This window comes from Leptonychotes weddellii, chromosome 11 (assembly GCF_054177405.1).
Source record: "Leptonychotes weddellii isolate Sample4059 chromosome 11, ASM5417740v2, whole genome shotgun sequence".
NCBI lineage: Eukaryota > Metazoa > Chordata > Mammalia > Carnivora > Phocidae > Leptonychotes > Leptonychotes weddellii.
This window is the reverse complement of record NC_138379.1, coordinates 4,888,247-4,912,964: the sequence shown is the minus strand read 5'-3', so window position 1 is coordinate 4,912,964 and position 24,718 is coordinate 4,888,247. Positions and strand designations below refer to the sequence as shown.

Below are 24,718 nucleotides of genomic sequence, written 5' to 3'. Positions count from 1 at the left end.
GAAATAAACGACATGCTGTGGGTGGAGGACTCTCTGTGGGGTAGTCAGGAGGGCCTCTCCGGGACTGCTTTAGGGCGATGTTTAGGGGATAGAGGAAGCAGCCTTGGCAAGAGCAGGAGAAAGTGCTTTCCAGGCAGAGGGACCAGCAAGTGAGACTCCCTGAGGTGGAAAATGGCTTGGCAGGTATCAGGAACACCAGAAGGCCTGCGAGGTGGGAGATCGGTGGGTAAGGAGGAGGACAGCAGGACAGGTCAGAGAGGACAGCAAGGCCGTATGGACCACAGAAAGGAGCTTGGCTTTTATTCTAGGATGGTGGGCAGCCACACGAGGTGCTTCTGTTTTTGTATACAGAAGCGGATCATGCATGCAGAAACTCACACAATCTAAGTGTCCAATGCTGGGAATTTTCACAAAGTGAACACACCCGGGAGCCAACACTGAGATCAAAGCCAGGACACGAGCGGGACCCCAGACTCCCCCTTAGGCCCTTCCAGCTGCAACCCCCTGGAAACCACCATCCTGACTGCTAACAACAGAGAGTAGTTTTGCCTGTTTTTTTGAACTTTCTTTTTTTTTTTTTATACATGTGGATCTTGCATCTTGCTCCATAATGTATCTGTTTTTTATTATTATTTTTTAAAGATTTTATTTATTCATTTGAGAGAGAATGAGATAGAGAGAGAGCATGAGTGGGGGGAGGGTCAGAGGGAGAAGCAGACTCCCTGCCGGCAGGGAGCCCGATGCGGGACTCGATCCAGGGACTCCAGGATCATGACCTGAGCCGAAGGCAGTCGCCTAACCAACTGAGCCACCCAGGCGCCCTTTTTTGAACTTTCTATAAATGGAATCATGTAGCTGTGTTCTTCTGTGTCTGGCTTCTTTCACTGAACATTATAAGCACCATTCACCATCACCTGCCAGTGAAATTCATCCAGCTTGTTGCAAGTGGTGGTAGTTTTTCTCTCCCTTTGTTGTGCACCTGCCACGTGACTATGCCGGGATGCATTTACACACCTGACTGTTGACAGGCACTTGCAGCCTCTGACATTGATGCACAGTGCTCTGCTCTTCTGTTCATGGAGGGGTTTTTGACATGAAACCTACAAGAGCTCCTTCCAAGCTCACTCCAGTTCCTGCAGCAGCCTGACCGACCCCAGAACCAGAGGAGCCTCAACTTCAGCTTTTTGCTGCTCCCACAGAAGCCCACATCAAAGTTGCCCTTTTATGTGCTGATGGTGCGTCTAACTCATCACTCCCTCCCAAACAGGAACCCTGTCATTCCCTCAGGCTTTGGTGTCCTAAGAAGATATTATTCTTAGACCGACGGTGTTCCATGGAAAATGGGCTCAATCATTCCAAAACTTCAGGTGGCTGTGAAGATTCAGTTAAATGAGAAATGTCAGCGAAAGCCCACAGCCCGGTGCCCAGGCCCTACCTCCAGGGGTCATAATGAATGAATGCCTTCCTGTTTTCTTTCAGGCCCGGGAAATAAGCGGAAAACGAGGGCGCCCCCTGTGGGTGCGGGTGAAACTGCATCGCTGGCTCCCTAGGGTCAGGTCTTCTAGGCTAAGGAAGCCCCCTCCGCGCAAGGCCGGCACAGGCCCAGCTCCTACTGAGAGGGCAGTGCCCACAGATTGCTCTCAGCCCCAAAGGCCCAGAGGGTAGATGCTCCAGGAACCACTGCTGCCTTTACGCACTTGCTCCCCACTGAGATCCTCTCCCCTCTTCTCCACCTCATCCCAGATCCTCCAGGTCCTCCTGGAGGATGTCCCAGGTGCCCACGGCAGGTGGCATCTTCCCCCACACACCCCGGCCCCTCCTGATGCGTGCGTGCCTCCCTGCCAGACTGCGAGGGTAGGGTGGGACCTGTCCCCTTGTTCCGGGGAACATGGAAGATCGCCCACACCTGGCACTCTGCCTAGAGTCCAGCGGGGGCGTCATAAATAGCTCCTGAATGATTCATTCATCACTTTGGGAGAGAAAGCACGACCTCTAAGAGGTTAAGAGCATGGGCTTTGAAGTCACACAGACGTAGGTTCAAGTCTTGGCTCTGACCTTTGGCTCTGTGACCTTGGGAAGGTCATTGCACCTCTTTGAGGCCTGTTTCCTCATGTAAAAAAAAAAAAAATGGTGTGACCACGACCCCATTAGGTCACTGTAGGCATTAAGTGGGATGATGTTGGCCTGCCTAAAAGCCCAATTACGGTGGGAGGGGTAATTATCCGTTCAGAGAAGGGGAAACCTCCCGCTGTTCCACCTGTTTTCTCACCGGTTTCTAGGAGGCGCGCAGTATCAGGCCCGTTTTCCGGAAAAAGAAACTGAGGCCCAGAAAGGGAACAGGATAACCCCGGGCGCTGCAGGCTAGGGCTAGAACCCGGGCCTGTCGACTGCGTCCAGTACTCCACGTGCCTCTCAAAGCCACTGGAGAGCACATCCCCACCCCACCCCACCCTCGTCCGCCGACCTGGGAGTGAGGGGCTGGGCTCGGCCTCGGGCGACCCCGCGGGACTGCGGGGTGCGCTTGGGGATCTTGGGCTCAGACCCCGGAAGCGGCGCGTGGCTCCCGGGAGCGCAGAGAGCGCTCGGGGTTGTCCCTTTAAATTAAAGAGGGAGCGGGAGGGGGGCGGGCGAGCGCGAGGGAGCGCGCGGCGGGCTCCTGGGAGCGTGCCCGGACTGCGGCGCAGCTCCCGTCTGCCGCCCCGGCCCGGCCGAGCCCCCGGCCCGCGCCGCGCTCCTCCGAGGCGGCCGCCGGGCGACACTGCAGGGCTGGCGTTGCCGGCGACGGCCGGGCTTGGCGGCGGTGCGTGCGCGCTGCAGGAGGCCGGCCGGGAGCCGGGAGCCGGGAGCCAGGAGCTCGGAGCCCGAGCGGGAGCTGAGAGGCGGCCCCTCCGCGGAGCCTGGGTGAGTAGCACCCGGCCGCCCCCGCGCACCACCGGGAGCCGGTCCGGCGCGGGGACGCACGTAGCGCCCCCTCCCAGCGCCGCGGACCCCGGCCTCCGCGCACCCTGCACACCCGCGCCGCGCCGCGCTTGCACACGCACGCCGGGCACAGAGCACGCCGGGCGCCCTTGCCCGGCCCGGCCACTCCGCTCACTGCGCATCACAGCGCGCCCCGCACGCCCGTCCCGCGTGTGCACACACGCGACTCCCCCGGCCGTTTACACGCCTCCCCGGCGCCCGCGCTACACGAGCGCCCCTCACTCTCACACTCAGCATCCTGACTGTCCCCACCGCCCCTGCCCCATCTCACACCCTCTCCCGACTCTCCCACGTCAGTCCCCCACATTCGCGTCCCCATACACCCTGGGGGTTCCCTTGGCAGGGGTGCTGGGTCTTCAGGAAATGCTCCGATACGGAGAGGCATGTCACACCCCATCGCTGGGAGGCCCCGGGAGCTCGGGAGAGGATCCTCAGCCCCGTCCAGTGTCACTGGCCTTCGTGTGGGGCTTTCCGGGGGCTCCTGGGGACCTTTGATGTTGCTGCTCTTGCTGTGTCTCAGGGCCTCGGACTGTAAATTTGGGCTGATGAGGGGGTGGGAGTGGGGCCTAACATGGGGACCTGGAGCCAGGCCTGTAGGTGGAGGAGCCCTGAGCCAGCCATCCTGGTGACCCCTCTTCCAGGGCTGCATGACTGTGTGCCCCCCTCCTCTGTCAGTGAGGCCACCCCAGAGTGACTGGGAAACCTTCACCCAGCAATGTCAGCTTCTCCAAGCTAGGGAGGGGGACAGACTTGGAGAACAGTAGCCGTTGTGCTCCTTACTAGAAATGGAGAAACCGAGGCTCCGAGCAGACAGGAGTTCCAGCCAAGTTAGCCAGTCTGGAGAAAGGTCAAGACAAGTATCCAAGCCCCCTGCCTCCCCACTCTGAAATCCAGAACCTTCCCCCAGCTTGGGAGAGTGGAGGTTCCCAGTCTAGGGTTCAAGCTTGGGCTCTGCCTCTTGTCGGCTCTGGTGACGCTGGGCAAGTCATTTCCTGCATGTCAGTTTTCTTACTAGTACAATGGGCAGAGGAGCAGCCCCCTCCGAGGGCGGCAGGGAGGACTTGCTGAAATAAACCATGGCGAGGCCTTGGTACAGTGCCTGGCACATGGTAGGTGCCCAGTAAATGCCAGCCGCCACCACCCTAGCCAGTCTGTCCTGCAGTTTCTGTGGGCTCTAGGGGGATGGGAGCAGGATGTGGTAATTTCCGCGGTGGGGGCAGCACTTGAAAAAGATTTCAGTCCTAAAGATCCTAAAGAGGTCCACAGCCTGGGAGGTCGAGGACTGCCCTGTGCCCACATCCTAATCCTTCCTATTATCTGATGACCCTCCGGGGGGCAGGGGGCAGGCAACACCTTGCTAGCCACAGATGTGATGTGGGGATACAGTGAGCAAGGAAATAGGGTGGGGGGAGCAGAGACACGGGGCCCCTTTCTCCTGAAGAGGCACAAAATTCCTGGAAAGCCATTCCTCTGACAAGCCCAGGAGGGGGCCTCGACTGCAGTCAGATTCCAGTTAGACCAGCGACAACCCTTCCCACCCACCTCCACCCCCCGAAAGGCCTGGTCAGGAGGTGGCATGACGGCCAAGAGCCCAGGCCCAGATCCATCACACCTTGACACCAATCCCGGGGTTGCTGCTCAAATCTGTGTGACCTGGGGCCCTCGCTTCCTCATCTTGAAAATGGGGACCCATTTATCCAGTCAAGCATCGTGTCTGTATCGTGTGCCTAGTCCAGTCTAGGCTCCGTGCTGAGCACTTAGCATAAATTATGTCTAATGCTTACAGCAATTGGTAGTTATTGCCAGGTAGGTATGATTAAGCCTGGATTTGAACTTAGAGCGGTTTCCAGTGAGCAAGCCCCATGCAGTTTCGGGTTTCGGGGGTTGGGGCCAGAATTAATAGACTGGATGGGAAAGGGTGCAGAGAGGGGGACATGCATCTGAGGAGCTCGGGTGTGAGTTTGGGGCAGCTCTGGCTCAGCGGGGTTGAGCCCCGTTTCCTGTGTATCAGAAGCTCAGGGGAGCTCTATCATAGGCTGCCCTGGCTTCCCGATGTGCCTTGTCAGCATCATGTTGCGAGCCGAAGCTGCAGCCCCTCTGCCGGGCGGACCTCCAGGCTGGCGATGGGAGCCTGCTGAGGTTGTGGTCCATGAGATGGAGCCAGGGCGTTTCCGGGCTGGTGAGGAAAGCCACTTGCTGCTGAGCTCTGGCTCAGTCTCAACTCCCTGTTTACTGGTTGGTTCACCTTGGGCAAATTCACTGCCCTTCTCTGAGCCTCATCTTCCTCCACTGTGGACCGAGGTTCATAATAGGCTGTGCCCCCGCCTGGGTGGCTCAGTTGGTTAGGCGACTGCCTTCGGCTCAGGTCATGATCCTGGAGTCCCGGGATCGAGTCCCGCATCGGGCTCCCTGCTCGGGAGGGAGTCTGCTTCTCCCTCTGACCCTCCTCCCTCTCATGCTCTCTGTCTCTCATTCTCTCTGTCTCAAATAAATAAATAAAAAATCTTAAAAAAAAAAAAATAGGCTGTGCCCCATTGGGGTCTTGGGGGAGGTGTTGAGGGAGTCACATGTGAAATCCGTGGGGGCTGTGGCTACTAATGGGGTAGGGCTGCAGGACCAGCTCTACGACTGCTGGCTGTGTGGCTTTGGGCAAATCGCTGAACCTTTCTGGACCTCTCATAGCTCATCCGAAAGCCTGCTTACCGGGCTCATGAATGGAGATGCTCCAGGGGCCGGCAAGTTCTGGAAGTGAATGGAGGGAGGGGAGGGGCCAGTCCTGAGGAATAAATACCCTGTCCGAAGGGGCAGAGCCTACTCACAGTTTGGTAATTTTGCAGGGGTGGAGGGAGACCAACCCACCTGCCCCCAGATCTTCTAACTTCTAAAGGGAAGCTGTAAATCCAGCTTTTTTTTTTTTTTTTAGAAATCTATTTTTAATGGGAATTTTCCCAGTTTTTAAATGTTGGCAACTCCCTTTGATTGAAGACAAATAAAACATATCTGCAGGCTGGCAGTGCGGCCCCCACGATTCTCCTGCCCAAACTAGGGGTTAGTTTGGGGGCCTTTGGGACGATTGTCAGGCCCAGTAACCACAGCAGCTAATATTTACCAAGCCAGACTACCCTTACTTTTCATTCTACCCTCCTGGCACCCTGATAAGGCAGTCATGAGCCCCATTTTACAGATGGGATGACTGCGGCTCAGAGCTAGTGAGGGGAAAGATCTGGAATTCAGAGCTGTGCTCAGGCTGCCCACCCCCTCCCCCACCCCAGTTTTCTCCTCCCTCCCTCGCTCCCTCCCTCCAGGCAGATGTGGTCTGGCTTCTGCCACCTCCCTGGGGACCACTGCAGAAACTTGGGGCTGGGGTGTGCCTAGAATCATTCACACTTTCACTGAAATTACAGCTCCTGGGGAAGGGGTCTTAGAATGAGGGGTGTGGGAAAAGTGGGCAGTGTGATAGTTTGGGGTCGGAGCTGGACCAGCCTCGGAGGGCTGGGGGCCCCTCAACGGCTCTAGGTCGGATAGAGCAGATACGGGGTTCTGTCCCATACCAGGTGGTACTTGCCACAGGGGTGTACCCAGCCTGCTGCTGGCATTGGCTGTCCCCGGGCAGCCTCGCTCTGGAAGTCAGCCTTGTGCCAAGTGAGCCGGAAAGAAAGCTGATGGCATTACTAGATTCCCAGCAAGGCAGAGGTGGGCTGGGACATGTGTGTTCACCTTAATGTGTGTGTGTTGGTGTGTCCAGACCCTGTTCTGCCGGGAACTAGGGCCACCCTGGACTTGTCCACAGTGACCAGTTTGGCCTGCACGTTCTTAGGAAAGTTCAGAAACCATATGCCTGTCTGCAGTAAGGCACGAAGTTAGGAGTGTGGAGCCGGATGGCCCCGGTTGACTGGTTTCTTAGCTGTGTGGTCTGGGGCAAATGATTTTCCCTTCGGGCCCCAGGTCTCTCCTCTGCAAACCGGAAATGGTAATAGTATCTACCTCCTGTGGTGGTTAGAGGATTAAATGAATTAATATATATGCAAAATGCTTAGAACCGTGTTCTCGGGCATAAAGAGTGCTCATCAAGGTTAACTGTCATCAAGATCGACAGCCCAGGGTCCCAGGGATGAGCTCCCCATTCGAGTCAGCATCAGTGAAGCCTCCCTGGTTAATACCTCCCTTCTATCACCATGGAAGACCCACGTCTTACAGGATCATGATCAGGGTAGCTGGGAGCAAGGGAGCTGTCTGGGCACCTGACAGACCTTTGCCCCAGGGCTCTGTCCTGCCCCATTTCTGAAGGCCTCCTGCCCTGAGACTTCTGGCACTCCAGTGTGTGCTGGATAACCCTGTCTGAACCAAAGCACCCGAACTTCTCGGCTCTAGAGCCATAGATTGGGGAGAACCCCAGGATTCAGGAAAATGCTTACCCTCTGATTTGACCCCAGTCCCCAAGGGAACCCACAGGATCCTTCCAGGGGTTGCAAACAGGCTAGCCAAGCCACAGCCCAGGAGCCTTTTACTCTGTGGCTGGACAGCGTTTACATTTTTTGTGAATTAGTTACAACATTTAAAAATCAAGAAACTGCACATTAAAAAGTCCAGGTATCTGGCCTTTCTTTAAAAAGACAGAAGGTAGGTAGGTAGGTAGGTAGGGAGAGAGAGAGAGAGAGAGAGATAAAATAAAATGCCAGGAGACTGGGGCTCCTGACTGGCTCAGTCAGTAGAGCACGCAGCTCTTGATCTCGGGGTTGTAAGTTTGAGCCCCACATTGGGTGTAGAGATTAATTGAAAATAAAATATTTTTAAAATAAAATAAAATCATATAAAGCCAGAAGATCCAGCAATGCTAGGTTGGCATTCCTGCAGGAACAGAAAAACAGTGGCCCTTGGGTGGGCAAGCAATACCCTGACCTGTTTGCAGCCACCTCTGGCGGGGGCGGGGCTCTCCTATCCTCCCGTGCCCCTGGAGCTGAGGCCCATAGGGTTATCCCAGTCTCCCTTTTCCATTCCCTTAGCTCATGTCTGTGAGACAAATTTACTTCTCAGCAACAGTAATAAAACTATGAGCAGTCACCCGGGTTCAGGTAATGGCTTGTATGACTCCCAGACCTTTCTAGAACAACTAAGTCAGACCTTCAACATCCATAAAACTTGGAATTGGGGGGGTGGGGGTGGGGAGGAAACCATCCTGAGCAGTGAAAGGACTGATAATAGAATATTACAGAAATGCAGCCTTTCCTTTCCAATTGAAACAAAAGCTTTTGGAGTAAGGCTTAGCAAACACCCCAAGGGCCCACACTAATGAGTAGCAAAGAATCAAAGAATTGTTGCTGGTAGGAAGTTGGTTGGATGGAAATGAGGTAGGGGTGCCAGATTTAGCAAATAGAAATGCAGGATGCCCAGGAACTTTTGAGTTTCAGATAAACAATGAATAATTTTTTTTTTAGTATAAGTATGTCCCAGACAATATTTGGGATATACTTATACTAAAAATGAATCAAATTCAAATGTCACTGGACATCTTGTGTTTTATCTGGCAACCCGGAAATTAAGATGGTCTTAGAGTGGTTGAAAAGAGCTTTAAACACCATTTTTTTAAAATGCCATTTAATGGGCGCCTGGATGGCTCAGTCGGTTAAGCGTTTGCCTTCAGCTCAGGTCATGATCCCAGACTCCTGGGATTGAGCAGGGAGCCTGCTTCTCCCTCTGCCCCCTCCTCCCGTCCCCCCAACTTGTGTGTGCGCTTTCTCGCTCTCTCTCTGAAAAATAATTAAATAAAATCATTTTTAAAAAAATAAAAATGCCATTTAAAAGCCACCTACCTTGGGCTGAGCTCTCCTCACAAGTGAATGTGAGCTCCGGAAGGCCCATGGGCATCAGGAAGGTCAAGGCATAGGGTTGGGGTTGGTGGCCCTCCAAAGCCCCCTCTGCTGACTCTCTTTCCCCTTCCAGGCCCAGCTGCTTCAGTGGGCATCGTGGCCATGGATGTGGCTGAATACCACCTGAGCGGTGAGTCCCAGCAGAAGCCTGTCATCTCAATGGCCCTTCCACCAGGCCTGGGTTGGGGGGGTGGGGGGGGTCAGTGGGATGCCAGCAATGGCCCTATTTTACCAGTAAGGAGAGGGACTTGCCCAAGGCCCCACAGCCTTGGGGACATGGGGCTAGGAACTGGCATGGCCTTGGACAAGTGATGACACCTCTCTGAGCCTCCACTTACTCATCTGCAAAATGGGGGCAGTGAGGCCTCCCTCAAGGACTGCTGGGAAGATTCAGTGACCAAACTTACATAAAGTGCCAACTCAGGCCTTTGCCCGTGCCCTTCCCTTTGCCCAGAATCCTTCCCTGCCTCTGCCTGGCTAAGCCCTCGAGACTGGTGTGGAGGCCCCAGGGGCCAGATCTAGCGCCAGACTGGCAGGCAGCGAATGTCTCCTCGGCCCCTCAGCTTCTGGGGTCTCAGGGGTTAATTTACAATGAAGTGCTGGACCAGGGCCTGGCGAATAGTTGACAGTCAAGGAAGCTTTTGTTACCTGCCACTGCACTGCCTCCTCCTCCTCATTTCTGGTCCCAGCGGAGACCTGGCTTCCCTTAGGAATTCTTCCCATACCACCCGAGGCTGGCAGTCAATAAAATGGATAAATAAATTTGCATTAATAGGCATCATTTTGCGTCACCTTCCTGGGGCTTTTCCTCTTCTGCCCCCCTTTTCTGCTAACCAGGAAGCTGGCTTCAGTCCCTCAGCCCCCCTGGGATCCTAACTCTCAGGGGAGCCTGGCTCTTGCCCATCGTCTGCGGGGACCTCAGACCTCAGTGCCCACCCGCTTGCCCGCCCCTGGGAACCACCCAGGCCCTGCTGAGAGCCCACCGAGTCACATCCCGGCCGGAGCCCCCACATGTGCACCTCACTCTCCAGTTTACCAGGCCCATTCCCAGGCCATCTCTTATTCACCAGACTCCCAGAACTTTCCTGGCTCAGCAGGGCTTGCCTGGGGCCCTCTGTAGATCTCTATTGTGGTTTCGGTTAGCCCACAAATTACATTCTGTCAACAGAGATCAGAACACAGAGTTTGCTCACAGCCCCTCTATCCTGATTTCTTGCTCCTCTCATCTGTCCCTCGTCCCACCCAGCCCTTGTCCATAGGCTGTGTGATTTTTACGTCAAACTGTGTGGTTGGACCATGTCGTGGATTCATTTTTTTTTCTTTCAACAATGCCTGAAAACGTCTTCCTGCTTTGCCACAGTGACATCCTAATGACCTCAATTCTCAAAGGCCAGTGATATTTCCCTCCCAAGTCAGCACCACCTGGCCCCAGTGACCCCGCCAGGCTGTTTGCAGATTTCTGATGTTATAAATACAACCTCGATGACTCATACCAGATATAAAACTTCCTGGGATTTTTGCCCCCGCAAGATAAATTCCCCAGGGCGGGACCGTCTGCTTAGGAGGATGTGGTCATGTCCATTCTCTGGATGGGGAGGCTCAAGCTCACGGTGTCAAGGTGGCAGCCAGGCTCTGCATTTCTTACCCCGTGGCCTTGGGCCGATGGCTGGGCATGCTCTCTAGCCTCTCCCAGCCTCGGCTGTCCTCCTCTAGCAGGTGGAGGTAGGGAGATCATAGGATGCTGAGTTCTGGGTAAATGCCAGGGCTACAGGCCAGGCCCTGCCCTGCTCCCGAATGTGATAGTGTTGTGGATTCTGGCTAGGCTCAAGAGAGCAGGGGCAGGCTGAGGTCTCCCACTGCCAGAGGGGCTGCCACTGCTGTGTGATCCCTTTGCAGCCTGGCTTCAGGGAAGGGGTGGCAAGGAGCTCCCCAGCCCCAAATGCCCCACTCCTTCTCTCCCACTGGACACTCTGAACACTCCAGGCTTTGTACATCCTCTCCTCTTCTTGCCCGAAACTCCCAGTCCCTGGAGCCTTGGCCTGGCACATTTCTTGCTCCTCCTTCGTATCTCAGCCTAGATGTCTCTCCTCCAGGAAGCCCTCCTGGACTGTTCTCATCACTCTGTTTTGTCTGTTTATTTGCCTATTCACCTCATCCCTAGACTGTGAGCTACTTAAGGACAGGGACTGGCCCTGGGGCTGACTCCCTCACCAGGGTGCTCGCACACAGTAGGTGTTCAACAGATGTTGCGGTGATACATCTCCACCCCTGAAGTGCCCTCCCACCTCTTTCCACCCTGCTACTTCGGAACTGTGCTGGGTCGAGGCTGGGTGGGGCAGAGGAGACTCCTGCTTGTTCTGAAGTCTGGCTGCCCGAGTTAGAATCCCAGGACCACCCCTTCCTGGCTCTGTGACCTTGAGCAAGTTCTTTATCCTTTGTGCACCTCAGTTTCCTCATTTGAACTGAGTATAGAGGCAGCACTGAGAATGGTCTAGAGAATTATATTGGCCAACAGAAGGTCACTTCTGCTAGGTGAGAGCTCACCCAACACAGGTGAGGGGTCGGTTAATTACTATGTCTGGGGACAGTGAGGCTCAGATAGGGAAAGTTCTTTACTTATCAGTGGAGAGAGAGCATTTGAGCATCTGGATTTGTGCCCAAGCCCTGCACTGCCAAAAAGCTACCTCTCACTTCTGGCTGAGACTTTTTTTTTTTTTTGGCAGGAGCTTTATTGAGATAAAATTCACACAGCATACAATTTACCCGCTTAAGGAGTACAATTCAGTGGATTTAACCTATTTTGTACCCGTCAACACTTTTAACTTTAAGAATACATTCATCATCCTCCAGAGCAACCCTGTATTCTGCATTGCCCCCTTAACCCCCCAGACAATCACTAATCAACTTCCTGTCTGTATGGATTTGCCTATTCTAAACGTTTCATATAAATAGAATCGTACAACATGTGTTTTTTTTGTGACTGGCTTCTTTCACTTAGCATGATGTTTTCAAGGCTTATCTATGTTACAACATGTACCAGTACGTTTATGTTGCCAAATTATATTCCATTGTATAGATGGACTCCATTTTATTTATCCATCTATCAGTTGATGGACATTGGGTTGTTCTAGATAAGGTTGAGGCAAAAACGGGGTCATTCCTTTTTCTCCCCAAACCCCTTCCCTCTTCCCCCAGACCTCAAAAGGCTGCTTTGATTATCTGGAAGTAAGAGGTCTTTGGAAGGCTATAAGGTCAGAGAACTCAAAAGTGGGAAGAATTTGTTTAAAGCCTAGGGAATGTTTAACCATTGTTCACAACTCTTCGTCTGATCTAGCCAAGCGTCCCCACCACCATCCTATTCCGGTAGAAATGCATGCTTTTGTGAAAAAGGGGATAGAAGCAGAAATCACAGAGTACATATGTCTTATTCAACCCTGGATCCCCTAGCACCTAGCATGGAGCCTGGCACATAGTAGCCACTCAGTAAATATTTGTTCAGTGAATAAAGAAGTCAGTGCTGAACTACCTGCTCCTTGGGTGGGAGTCTATAACCACTGGGAGACCCCAGAGCCTACTAATGAGAGGCTGCCCTTGCCTTGCAGTAATCAAGAGCCCCCCTGGCTGGGAGGTGGGTGTCTACACTGCTGGGGCCCTGGCACTGCTGGGAATTGCAGCGGTGAGCCTGTGGAAGCTCTGGACATCGGGGAGCTTCCCCAGCCCCTCCCCGTTCCCAAACTACGACTACAGGTACCTTCAGCAGAAGTACGGGGAGACCTACGCAGAGGCCAAGCAGAAGGTGAGGTTTCTGCTCTCTCAAGATGGCCTCCCCTCCCTCCCCACTCCCTTGTTCTCTCCTGGTTAACTTCCTCCTGTGAACAGGGACCCTTGTCCCCCTCCGTGTCTCCACCATAGCCCAGTGCTGTGAAATCAGGGGATACTTGGTGAGGGAATGAATGTTTTCAATTTTAAAAACCATCCTGTGAAAAAAACAGGAAAAGACAAATAAGAAAAACCTCTCCCCACATGCCACCACCCAGAGGCAAATAACGTGAACTGTATTTTAACTACTAACATTTTGATTTATTTCTTTCCAGTACTTTTAATCTACCCACCAGTCTTTTTTACCGTGCATAGTTTTTATACGACGGGTGTCAATTCTACATAGAATTTTATACCCTGCTCTTTTTAACTCACAGCTAAAGCATTTTCCCATATTGTTGAGCCCCCATCATAAAACATTTTTTTTAAAGATTTATTCATTTACTTTAGAGAGAGAGAGCAGGGGGGAGGGGCAGAGGGAGAGAGAGTCTTAAGCAGACTCTGCATGACCCTGAGATCATGATGTGAGCCGAAACCAAGAGTCAGACGCTTAACCAACTGAGCCACCCAGGGGCCCCATAAACATCATTTTAATGGCTGTGTCGGATTCCTTTTTATGTACGTGCCATGATTTACTGCCATTATAAATAATGCAGTGAATGTTTTATATGTAAAACTTTGTCTTCATTTGGGATTATGTACTTTGAGTGGATGCCCAGGTGTAGGATACTGTATCAGGGAGTACAAACATTTTTAGGGCTCTTGAAATATATTGCTGCATGTTTCATCATTAGACACTGGCAGAGAATTTTTCTAACATCATGTAGAGTTCCAGAGAGCACAGCCAGAATCTGTTATTGGATAGGGGTCCCACATGCTCATTCATTTGGGGTGTGAGGGGATTATCTCTCATTCTGTGGTGGCGGGGGGGGCAGTACATTGGCACAACTTTTCCAAAGAGCATTTTGGCAACGTGTGTCAACAGCTTTCAAAAGGACCAGGTCCTCTGAGCTAGGATTTTAAGAAAGCTATTTGATCCTGCATTATTTATATTTGTGAAAAATAAGAAACAACATAAATGTACAACAGTAGGGGGATAGTAAAGTAAATTACAGCTATCCATTCAATGACAGATTGGGGGCCCATTAAAAATTATGGTAATGAAGACTATGCAGCAGCATGGGAGATGCTTAATGGTACAAAGGCTTTTGTTTTCTCAAATCCCAGGGTCAGTTTAGGGAAAAGAAATTTTTGAATATTAGGGCAAGTGTTATCCAACATGGAAGACTTCTCCTTTTGTAAATGTTTTGGTAAACATCCTTTGAGGCTGCTCGATCGTCTGTTGAATAGCTCTACTCTAGGATTCTTACCCATTCCCCTTTCACTGGAGCCTTAGATTGCTAACTACTTTCCCTTTTTATAAACATCATTACAGTGAACATCTTTATGTATGGAACTCAGTCCACATCACTAAACATTTTGAGAAAAAGCTTTCTTCCCTTGTGGTTAGGGAAAGAAAACTGAGTGACACAAAATAGCATTAAATAAGGACCTTCCTGGGCGCCTGGGTGGCTCAGTCAGTTAAGCATTGGACTCTTGGTTTTGGCCCAGGTCCTGATCCCATGGGTTGTGAGATCGAGGCCCACACTGGGCTCCATGCTCAGTGGGAGTCTGCTTGGATGTTCTCTCCCTCTGCTCCTCCCCTTGCTTGTACTCTTCTCTCTCTCTCTCTCCCCCTCCCTCCCTCCCTCCTTCTCCCCCCAGATAAATAAATAAATCCTTTAAAAAAACAAACAAAAAATCAAGGACCTTCCTGACTAAGGCATGCATTATTTCTGCAAAAGGAGAACTAGAGGTGCCTCGAATGAACCGGGCTCACAAGACCATGCCTATTGCATTGTGATGCTCCTGTGTTCCTTTTTCTCACCCCCAGAGAGTGCCTGCTTGGAATGCCCAGCGGGCCAGCACTCGGGGACCACCCAGTCGCAAAGGCAGCCTCAGCATTGAGGACACCTTTGAGAGCATCAGCGAGCTGGGGCCCCTGGAGCTGATGGGCCGGGAGCTGGACCTGGCCCCCTACGGGACCCTCCGCAAGTCCCAGTCGGCGGACTCCCTGAACTCCATCTCCTCCGTGAGCAACACCTTCGGGCAGGACTTCACGCTGGGCCAGGTGGAGGTGAGCATGGACTACGATGCGGCCTCCCACACCCTCCACGTGGCTGTGCTGCAGGGCAAGGACCTCCTGGAGCGGGAAGAAGCCGGCTTCGAGTCCTGCTTCATGCGCGTCAGCCTGCTGCCCGATGAGCAGATCGTGGGCATCTCCCGGGTAAGTGGGGGCCGGGGCAGGGGTGTGCTCTGGGCTCCCGGGAGTCCTCCCCAGGCAGGCGGGTCTGCAGGGCCAGGCCGGATGTGAGGAGGGTGCCACAGGGCAGCTCTGGATGCTAATCCCAGAGCTGAAGGTGCTGCTAACCTGAGGACTCACACCGTGCGCAGTTCTTGGCAATCCTACCACATGAGCCCAGTGTGTGGTAATTGTCCATTTCCACACCTGTCCCCTGGGTCAGCTTAGGGTCCTGGCAGGAAAGGGATGACATGTTCAAGTTGGCTAATTTGGGGAGAGCTTAATAACAGAACAGTGGTGTGGGTGAGGGGGGGCCTGGGTGGCTGAGTCGGTTAAGCATCTGACTTTTGACTTGGGCTCAGGTCATGATCTCGGGGTCGTGGGATCGAGCCCGTGTTGGGCTCCTCGCTCAGCGGGCAATCTGCTTGAGATTCTGTCTCTCCCTCTCCCTCTGCTCCTCCTCCCCCCCGCTCTCTCTTTCCCTGCCCCCGCTCTCTAAAATAAATAAATAAATCTTAAGAAAAACAAACAATGGTGTGGGTGGGTGTAAGGTGATGTCAGAGATGGAGTGGACCCTCTTCTGAAGGGATAAGGGGAAGGGGAGGCTACTGGACCCAAAAGGAGAGAGGCGTGTGGAGGGGCCACCCTGATAGACGCTGTGTCCTTTGGTCAAGGGACATGACATGGTCAGACTACACAGTACTGCAGAGAAGGACCTAGGGAATAAGCACCCCGAGCTCCCGCTGACCTCTGGTTTCCCTTGAGTGACCCCTACTGTCTGATCCCACCAGAAGCCAGAGGCCAAGGGAGCCTGTTGCTCAGCTGATAGAGGTCAGTTCCTGGGGTGGAGAGCAGGTTGGGGAGGGCAAGGGGAGACACCCAGCACCCTCCCACACCAGGCTACCCCTCGCGGGTCCCTCTGTCTTGCCAAGAGGGAGCAAAGCCTTCATGAGACACACTCCCCTCCAGGCTGGATTAGGGGTAAAAGGGGTCCAGATGCCATGACTGGGAGTCCTCTGAGGTGGGCAAGGTTGACACCCCGTGGCCTCTAACTGGAGTAGAAAGAACCTGAGGGCTTGTAGGACCAAGTGGTTTCTGACTCCTCAGAAACCCACCTGTGTCCAGTCACTCTTACCATGCTGAAGTTGGCTGTTCCTCCGTGGTGGACAGTGTCATCCCTCTCCCACCCCACGCTGCCCCCCTCACTCCTGGATGGTCAGCAACTGACCACGGCCCAGTACATGTGGGGCCCAAGAGAAGCAGTCCAGTGGGTGGTGAGGAGCAGGACCCTAAAACCTCACTCTCTGGGTTCCAATAGCAGTTTCCCACTTCCTAGCAGCGTGACCTTGGATAAGTCATGTAAGCTCTCTGTGACACGATTTCCCTATCTATCAAATGGGCACCATAATCCTTGAGGAAGGGATATATTAATATATGCAAAGAACTCAGCCCAGTCCCTGGTAAGCATTCAATAGATTGTATCTCAGGACCATGAAGTGTCACTGTTGAGCCTGGATCCATGCTGTCAATGGCCTGGACTGCCTAGAAGATCCTGAGTGGTTCCGGACACCTTCCTTGAAGAGGGACATTGGTAGACAGGAACCACCACAGCCTGATGTGTGCTCAGAACCTGGTTCACAGAGCCCATACATCCGTGATTCTCTCATTCGCCCCAGTGGGATGAACCGAGGGCATCTTACAGATGAGGAGGTTCAAGAGAGTGCTTTGCCCAACACAACGCCAGCAAGTGAGCAGGAGATCCAGGACGTGGCCCTGGAGTTCCCATTTTCCTCCCCCCATGTGCTCATAAAGCACAACACACAGAGAATGGATGGTCAGGGAACCTGAGCCCCTGTGGGCAAGGGACGGCAAAGTGGCCCATTTGGCAGGAGAAGGGAGATCATGAAGAGCCTGAATGCCAAGGTCAAGATCAGGGGGTGGACTTTATTCCACAGGGGAAGGAGCCCTTGAAGATCCTCAGGCAGGGAACTGGATGTGGGACGTGGCTCCCAGGGAGCGGTGGCAGAAGAACCTTCCCACAACCCAGGCAGTGACCAAAGAGCGTGCTTCAGTGCGCTAGGAGGTGTTGGCGGATTTATTCCCAAGAAGGCAGGCTTCTTAGCATTGTAGCCCAGTCATTCCCAGGAGGTAGGTGGCTGCCCCAGGCTGGGCAACCCCCCAGCTTCAGGCACGGTGCCAGGGATGAGAGCTCCTCTCTAAATATTGCCAGGCAGTGACTAAGGCAGCCCCCAATGGAAGGGGGAGCCGTGCCCGCCAGGGCACCTTCCCAGGGGGCCTGCCCACGGCTTCCTGGGAGGAGGCCAAAGGCGCCCACCAGGCAGGACTGGACTTGGAAGTGGAGTCTGCCCAGCCTCGCCTCGTCACTCCATCCGTCCATCCATCCCACGCATTCAGACCATCCTGGGCCAGGCTCTGCGGGGGCTGGGACATCAGCAGCTCCCAACTCCACGATTATCTGTACTTACTGCATGCCTGGCCCACAGCTGGACCTGAACTCGTGCAAGAAAGAGGAAACCGGTCCAACCAGGACATCACAAGGGTTCTGTGGAGCCATGGGCACTGAGGCTGGGAATTAGTTGGTGTCAGATTCTGGAAGCTTCAAATGCCACACTACCAGATTGGCCACCACGGAGAGGAAGACGGGGGCTTTTAAATCCCCAGGGCTGGCGTGCCTGACTAGCTCAGTCAGTAGAGCACATGACTCTTAATCTCAGGGTCGTGAGTTCAAGCCCCACGGTGGGCATAGAGCCTACTTAAAATAAATAAATAAATAATTTTAAAGAACTTCTCAGGGCTGAGCCACCAGAGGAAGAATTGGCATTGAGGTTGTGGGGCAGCAGAGCCAGGACTCTAGCCCAGGCCTCTGGACTCTCTGCCCAGTGCTCTCTCCCCACCATAGGCCCCTGGCTGCCACCACCTTCCCAGAGTTGGAGCTCCCTCCATGTCCCTTTCTCTCTACAGATCCAGAGGAATGCCTATTCCATATTCTTCGATGAGAAGTTCTCCATCCCCCTGGACCCTGCCGCCCTGGAGGAGAAGAGCCTGCGGTTTTCTGTGTTTGGCATCGATGAGGATGAGCGGAATGTCAGCACAGGGGTGGTGGAGCTGAAGCTCTCTGTGCTCGACCTCCCACTGCAGCCCTTCAGCGGCTGGCTCTACTTACAGGACCAGAACAAGGTCAGTCCGCCCGTGAAGAGAGGGTCACACACACCTCTCGCAGAGGGAGGACCCCACTGTCCACAACAGCCCAAACCCCGGCATCTTTAGGAAATGAGAGAAAGAGGCCTGAGCCGCGTTCAAGGAAACTCCGTTTACCGCATGAAACGAAGATGCTCTAACCACTGTTTACTGCTCTTCTGCTCCAACCACCAAACCTTCAGAAGCTCTACTCCTAGAGGGTTTCTGCTGGGAGGTGCTCTGGCACTAAAGGGAGTTATTCCAGACAGAGGCCGAGCTGCAGTTTACCTCTATAAGTGTAGGCGTGCTTGGGGAGCATCACTGTTATTTAAGCAAATGATCTCCCAGTCCCAGTCCCCTGGGACCTCTATGTGCTACTACACAGAATGTTTTCCCTGGACTGGAAAGAGGGACGCTAACTGCGTTTGGTGGCCACATTTGACAGGCGACCTCTGGCCCTCCTTCCAAGGCAGGACCCACACCCGGTAGGAGGGAGAGATGACGCACCCCTCATGGAATGGGGGATTGGGGTCCCTTTCTCAATCCCACCAGTCCGGTGCCTGGTAGAAAGGCAAGAGCAACAACTTCTCAGTGGAGAAGGAAGCTTCTGCCTTTCCCTCAAGCCCTTAAGTCACTTACGTGTCCTCCAGGCTGCGGACGCTGTGGGCGAGATCTTGCTGTCCCTCAGCTACCTCCCGACGGCTGAGCGCCTCACGGTGGTGGTGGTGAAAGCCAAGAATCTCATCTGGACCAACGACAAGACCACAGCAGGTAAGGCCCTGCTGGCTCCCCGGCTCTTTCATGTGGGCTGCCGGGAGCGGTGGCCCAGCTGATAAGCCGGGGACACCTGGGAGCATCAGCAGGTGTGGGGCACGGTGCCAGGCCCCTCCACCCCCGGTCTTGGCTGAGCTCAGGAGCCGTGCACAGTGGGGAAATCAGTCTAGCTGGGGAAAGTTGAGAGCAGCCGAGGGTGGCAGGGAATGCCCGGGAGGGACAGACTGGAGTCTGAGAGCAGGAGGCTGGGGCACTAGGAAGAAACCAAGGTGGACACCTGCTCCCCAGAACTAGAATTCATGGTGGAGGCTCCATTCCCAGGAGTTGGACTGCATCCCAGATCCCAGGACCCCCAGGATGGTGTGGGTACCGGGCAGGACCTGATGCCCCCAGCCTGCAAGAACAGAACTGAAAACAGAGGGCTTGGGGGGGGAGCCCGACCTGCCGGGAGCCGGGGGGAATCCAGGGTCCAGGCGGGTACAGCAAGGACACCCAGTGGGCGGAGGGTGACAAGTAGAGAGCGACTTGTTATTTCAGAGTCAGGCTCCACTGAGCGGGCGCAGGGTGACTCAGGGCTGACGTCTGTGCTCATTATAGAATGAGAAGTGGTGGGTCTGCCGACTCTGCTGAGCGCCATGGGCGGGGTGCACGTGTGGGGGCCAGGAGGCGGGCTGCCTGAGCCCAAAGCCCCGCTCTTCTCCTGACTTGTGCATGAGCCTCAGTTTTCTCATCTGTAAAATAGGAAAGAAATAGAGGCCCAATGGCAGGACGGCAGGAGATGGTGGCAGCAGTGAAGGTTTGGGGCATGTGGAGCCAGCGGGCCACTAGGGCTGGGCAGGCCTACGCCAAGGGAGTGTGGCCCTGGTCCTGACCCCCACCTCTCGCCCACAGACCCCTTCGTCAAGGTGTACCTGCTTCAGGATGGGCGGAAGATGAGCAAAAAGAAGACGGCTGTGAAGAGGGACGACCCCAACCCAGTGTTCAACGAAGCCATGATCTTCTCGGTGCCAGCCATCGTGCTCCAGGTGAGGGGGGCACGGCTCAGGCGTGGGGGGCTCTGGGGCCACTCCAGCCACTCCGGCCTCAACGTCTCAGGGCTCCCGCAGGTGGCGATGCTTTGCCTCAAGCCCTCACCTTTCTAGTGGAGACGTATTTATGGAGCACCCACTAGGTACCAGCCCTATGGTGAGGGCTGGGGACACAGGCACTGCTTCCTTGGTGCTCACAAGGGACAGGCAGAAAGTCCCCAGACAGTCCTAATCCACTAGGAGCATGCCAGACTTTGGCGGTCAGGGGAGGCTTTGGCAGGAGGGGTGAGCTAAGCCGAGATCTGGGGGGAGACAGTTCCCCGTAGGAGCTACAAAGGCCTGGAGATGAGCCAGGGCTAACCCAAGCGCCCACAGCTCTGGCCCTAAATCTCTGGAGACGCTCCCTGCAGAGGCCCTGCTGAGCCCCTCACACTGCCGTGGCTTTCAGAAGGTCACGTGCTCCAGGGAGGGGGGGTCCCCCCCCCCCCCCCGCCTCCCCGGCGTAGATACCACAGACCAAGCCTGGGGGGTTACAGAGGATATGGCTTGTGCCACACCAGTGGCCCTGCTGGCATGCCTCAGAGGATGGGGAGCTTACCACCTCGCCTCCCTACCTCCTTCCGTCCTTGGGCACTCCTGACAGTGAGAACGTCCTTTTGTGCCTTGAGCCAAATCCTGCCCCTTAATCACGGGGCTGTACAGAACCCACCGGCTCTGACACCCCATCTGATTTTGGAAGCCCAGAGCTCTTCCTCCCTCCGAGAGTTCCCGATGCAGGCAAACGTCCCAGCATCTCTGGTTGGCACTGGGTGTTGCCTTGTCCTGCCACCCTCATGGGACAGACTGTCCACCTGTCCCCTTCTTCCCCCAGGTGGCCGCAGTGTTACTACACAGCCTCTGAGAGCAGGAGACCTCTTGGGACCAGGGGGAAGGTGGGGGAGGAGGGGCAGGAGGAGGAGGAGGACGGAGGGAGGTCAGGCTGGGTTTCAGTTCCAGCTCAACCACTTTGATTTCAGGCACATTCTTTTCCTTCCTCAGCTATGAGTCCAACACGGGATTATATTAGGAATAATGAGACATCTAAAATACTCCGTGTGCAGGCTATTCTAAGCACTTGACACATTTTAACCTATTTTGTTCCCAGAACAGGTAGGAACTAATATTATTACCATTTCACAGATGGGGAACTCAGGTGGGAAGAGCCCAAGTCGCTGCCCCAGGTCACATAGCAAGGCAGGTGGTGAGGCCAGCATTTGAAGCTGGCAGTCCAGCCTTGCCACTGTGTAGGGAGGCAGCCGCAGAAGCCGGGGGGCTAAGCAGATCAGGGGTAAGGATTCAGGGAGCCACCCCTGGCCCCCGCTGGGACCTGGCACCCGGTCCCCAGCACCCATGTCACTTCCTCCCCAGGACCTGTCTCTCCGTGTGACGGTGGCTGAGAGCAGCAGTGACGGCCGAGGGGACAACGTGGGCCATGTCATTATCGGGCCGTCAGCCAGCGGCATGGGCACCACACACTGGAACCAGATGCTGGCCACGCTGCGTAGGCCCGTGTCCATGTGGCACGCCGTTCGGCGAAACTAGCAGTCAGCAAAACGGGCCGGGGTGGGCACCGAGCTGCCCGGGGCCTGGCCCATGCTCAGCTCCGATGCCCCTCCCTAGTCCAGTGGGAGCCATGAGTGCTGGGGTCCCCCACCGGAGCCCCCATGAGCCATCTTGGTCCTTCTGTCCAGACTGCAACGGAAGAGTGGGCCTGGCCAGGTGTCTAGGAACCCAGGGTTTTCTCCCACGGAGGGCCAGCTGGAACTGGGCCACGACCCAGGAAAGGCAGCCTGGCACTGGCCCATCATGCTCCCATTTTGAGATCCCCAACCGGCCTGTCCCTCAGCCTGGGGTGTTGGGGCTTAGTCTCTCAGGGCTCTCCACGCCCCACCCCTGCTGGGAGGCCAGGGCTAAGCTGGGTCATGTACGGGAAACTCGTGAGTCTCGGGGGCCAGACGCTGTGCTAGACACCAGCAGACACGACACGAAGAGGACACGGCCCTTAGGATGGCCGGAAGACAAGACCCCCCTGCGCTGGGGATCCGCTCAGTGCTGGACGCGGCCGGGGCAGAGCTCTGGGGGCTGCAGGGACAAGATGGGAGCCGTGCCCTGAGGGGCAGGAGAGGAACTGAGTATCGCAGGCAGGCAGCCAGCCCAAGCAAGGTGGACATGAACTTCCCCGACACAACCTGTCCTCAGCCTCTGGGCAGGAGAAGTGACCAGGAGACTAGGCCAAGCAGAGGCCTGCAGGTGGACGCTGGCTCTGGAGTCACGCTCTATGAAATCCGCTCCCTTGATCCATAACCCTTGCAAGGCCCAGAGGTCCTTGTGTTCGGTCTCAACTGAATTAGGCATTGGCTCCATACCTCCAGGCCAGGCCCTATTGGGAAGAAAGATGCCTCAGCCTGTGGGTAGCTGGTGGGCAGCGGGGCAGGCAGAATACAGACTGCAGGGGGTCCGTGGGAGAGGCCTTTGTGGGCCTTGGAGGAAAGGGGCGGCCTGAGCAGGGACAGTGAGGGGAAGTCGAGGGGCATCCGGATTGAGAGCAGTGGGGTGGGGGGGGAGCAGGTTTGAATGCCAGACTGGGAAGGAGGTGGCACCCAGTGTCCTAGGTCAAGTTCTAGAAGCGGATCCTGAGATTCTCAGGCAAGGGGTTGGTTGGGAGGGGGGCAGGGAGCCTTTCTCCCTCTGGAGAAGACTGGAGGGCAGAGAGGAAAGCCATGAGCAGGGGCAGAAGCTAAGCATGTTATGGCTTCTGGAGTGTCTAGCTCTAGCCTGATGGCCTGAGGACCTCTGTTGTGTGACTGGCCCCCCAGAGGGGTCCTGCCGAGAAGCAAAGGGGCTGGGCTCTTTAGCCCCACAGGGCTTTGGCTACCACCCCCCACCCCCCAGCTGAGGAAGAGCGTGCATACTTTCCAGCTGTCCCTGGCTGAGGCAGCCCCCATCCACCAGAGGCGGCCTCAGAGAAGCAGGCAGCTGAGGGGTGGGTGCCCCTGCCAGTTCAGAGGGATGGGGTGGGGGAGGGTGGTATCTGCTCCCTGGGGCCACCCACAGGTCAGGGCAGGGCTCTCGGGCTGGCTGCCTCTGGCACTGGTGAGCTAGGGAGACCCAGGCCCAACCAGCGCCCCCCCCACCCAGTGCGGCTGGGAGAGCCCAGGGTGGTCATGGGACTGGAGGCAGAACTGTGGCCCTCCCCACCTGACACGGCTGTGGCCCAGCCCTGGGGCCGGCACCAGGAGGTCTGCACGGGGTCCTTGGACACCGCTGGTGAGCCTCTGCAGCCGGGGCGACCCAGACTCTTCCTGCCCCAGTGACTAAGCAGCACAGGCAGGCCATTTACACCCCCCTTCTCTTCCCCCTCCTTCCCTCCCTCTAACTGCATGAACTGTGGACTGTGTACCGGGGACGGGCACGGTGGGGACCGAGTCTGCTGACTGGAATGATTCTAGAACCAAAATAAAGCTGGGGCAGGAAGGAGGGGGCTTCCGGGGAGCCTGGCTCAGCCCCAAATCACCTTGGTCTCTTCTCCAGGAATCAGGGACTTGGGTCTCTGTGTGGGTTGCTCTGAGTGGACCGCCCTGCTGCTGGGTACGCAGAGGGGAAGGAGGCCCCCGTCTGGCTGGGGAGACCATCACAAGGACCGATGCCATCAGACTGCTTGGGAAGCTCCGAGAAGGGGCCCTGAGCCAGGCCTGGTGGGGAGGATGGCAATAGAGAATACCACGGAGGGCTTCCTGGTGGTGTCGCTGAGCCGTCTTCAGGGCAAGAAGAACCATAAGGCTGAAAAAGGTAGACAAGGCCAAAAAAGCATTTCTGGAAGAGGGAACAATACACAAAAGGGCAGGAGCGGGCAAAAAATGGGCCACCTCGTCAACCTTGCGAGAGCAAATTTGGGGGAGGCTGAGGAGAAGAGAACCAAAAGAAAGGCTTAGGGAGAAAAGGGTCGTCCAAGTTCAGTGGGTGCCAGTGCCAGGCCGCAGTCCTGCAACCCTGCCTACCCAGAGGGAGGTACTGTTGTCATCCCCTTTTTTGCAGGTCTGGAAACAGAAGCTTAGAGAAGTTAGGTAACTAGTCCAAGATCACACAGCCAGAAAGCCTCAGAGCTGGGACTCAAGCTCCAGCTGTCTGGCTCCAAAGCTCATGCTCTTAACCGTCAGGCCACGCTGCCCCCTTCCCCAACTCCCCCAGGCTGCTCTAGTTTCTCCCTCCCCTGCCCTGGAAGATCACAGCAAGTATAGGAGGATGATCTAGGTGGAAATCACCAGCAGTCCCCAGGAGGCCTGCCTCCCACAGGGCTCGAGGGTCCCAGGCCCCCTTCGTCTGGGATGCTTCAGGGACAGGCCGCACTGCATCCAAGAGGACAGGTATGGAGGTCAGTGACCTGACCACACTGGGCCACGCCTGCGTGTGGGAGGGGTGGGGTGAGCCAGCCTAGCGCCCGCAGCCGCTCAGAGCTTCACTTCCTCTCTCCTGCCTCAGCCGACTATGCTGACAGGTGCCTAAAGGGACAAACAGAAAGGCTAAATAAACATAAGATGGGCCACAGGGGGCGCCTGGGTGGCTCAGTTGGTTAAGCGACTGCCTTCGGCTCAGGTCATGATCCTGGAGTCCCGGGATCGAGTCCCGCATCAGGCTCCCTGCTCGGCGGGGAGCCTGCTTCTGCCTCTGACCCT

General features: G+C 55.4%; 1 protein-coding gene across 1 annotated transcript; it reads left to right on the top strand.

The window, feature by feature from the left end:
• The first annotated feature begins 2,760 nt into the window (after positions 1-2,760).
• SYT12 (synaptotagmin 12) lies at positions 2,761-23,559 on the top strand. The gene is made up of 8 exons (XM_081797718.1): positions 2,761-2,901; positions 8,920-8,976; positions 12,449-12,642; positions 14,599-14,991; positions 17,989-18,204; positions 18,855-18,975; positions 19,870-20,003; positions 21,414-23,559. The coding sequence occupies exons 2-8, from the start codon at positions 8,949-8,951 to the stop codon at positions 21,585-21,587; spliced, it is 1,260 nt and encodes a 419-aa protein (XP_081653844.1). The 5' UTR covers positions 2,761-2,901; positions 8,920-8,948; the 3' UTR covers positions 21,588-23,559.
• Positions 23,560-24,718: the final 1,159 nt, after the last annotated feature.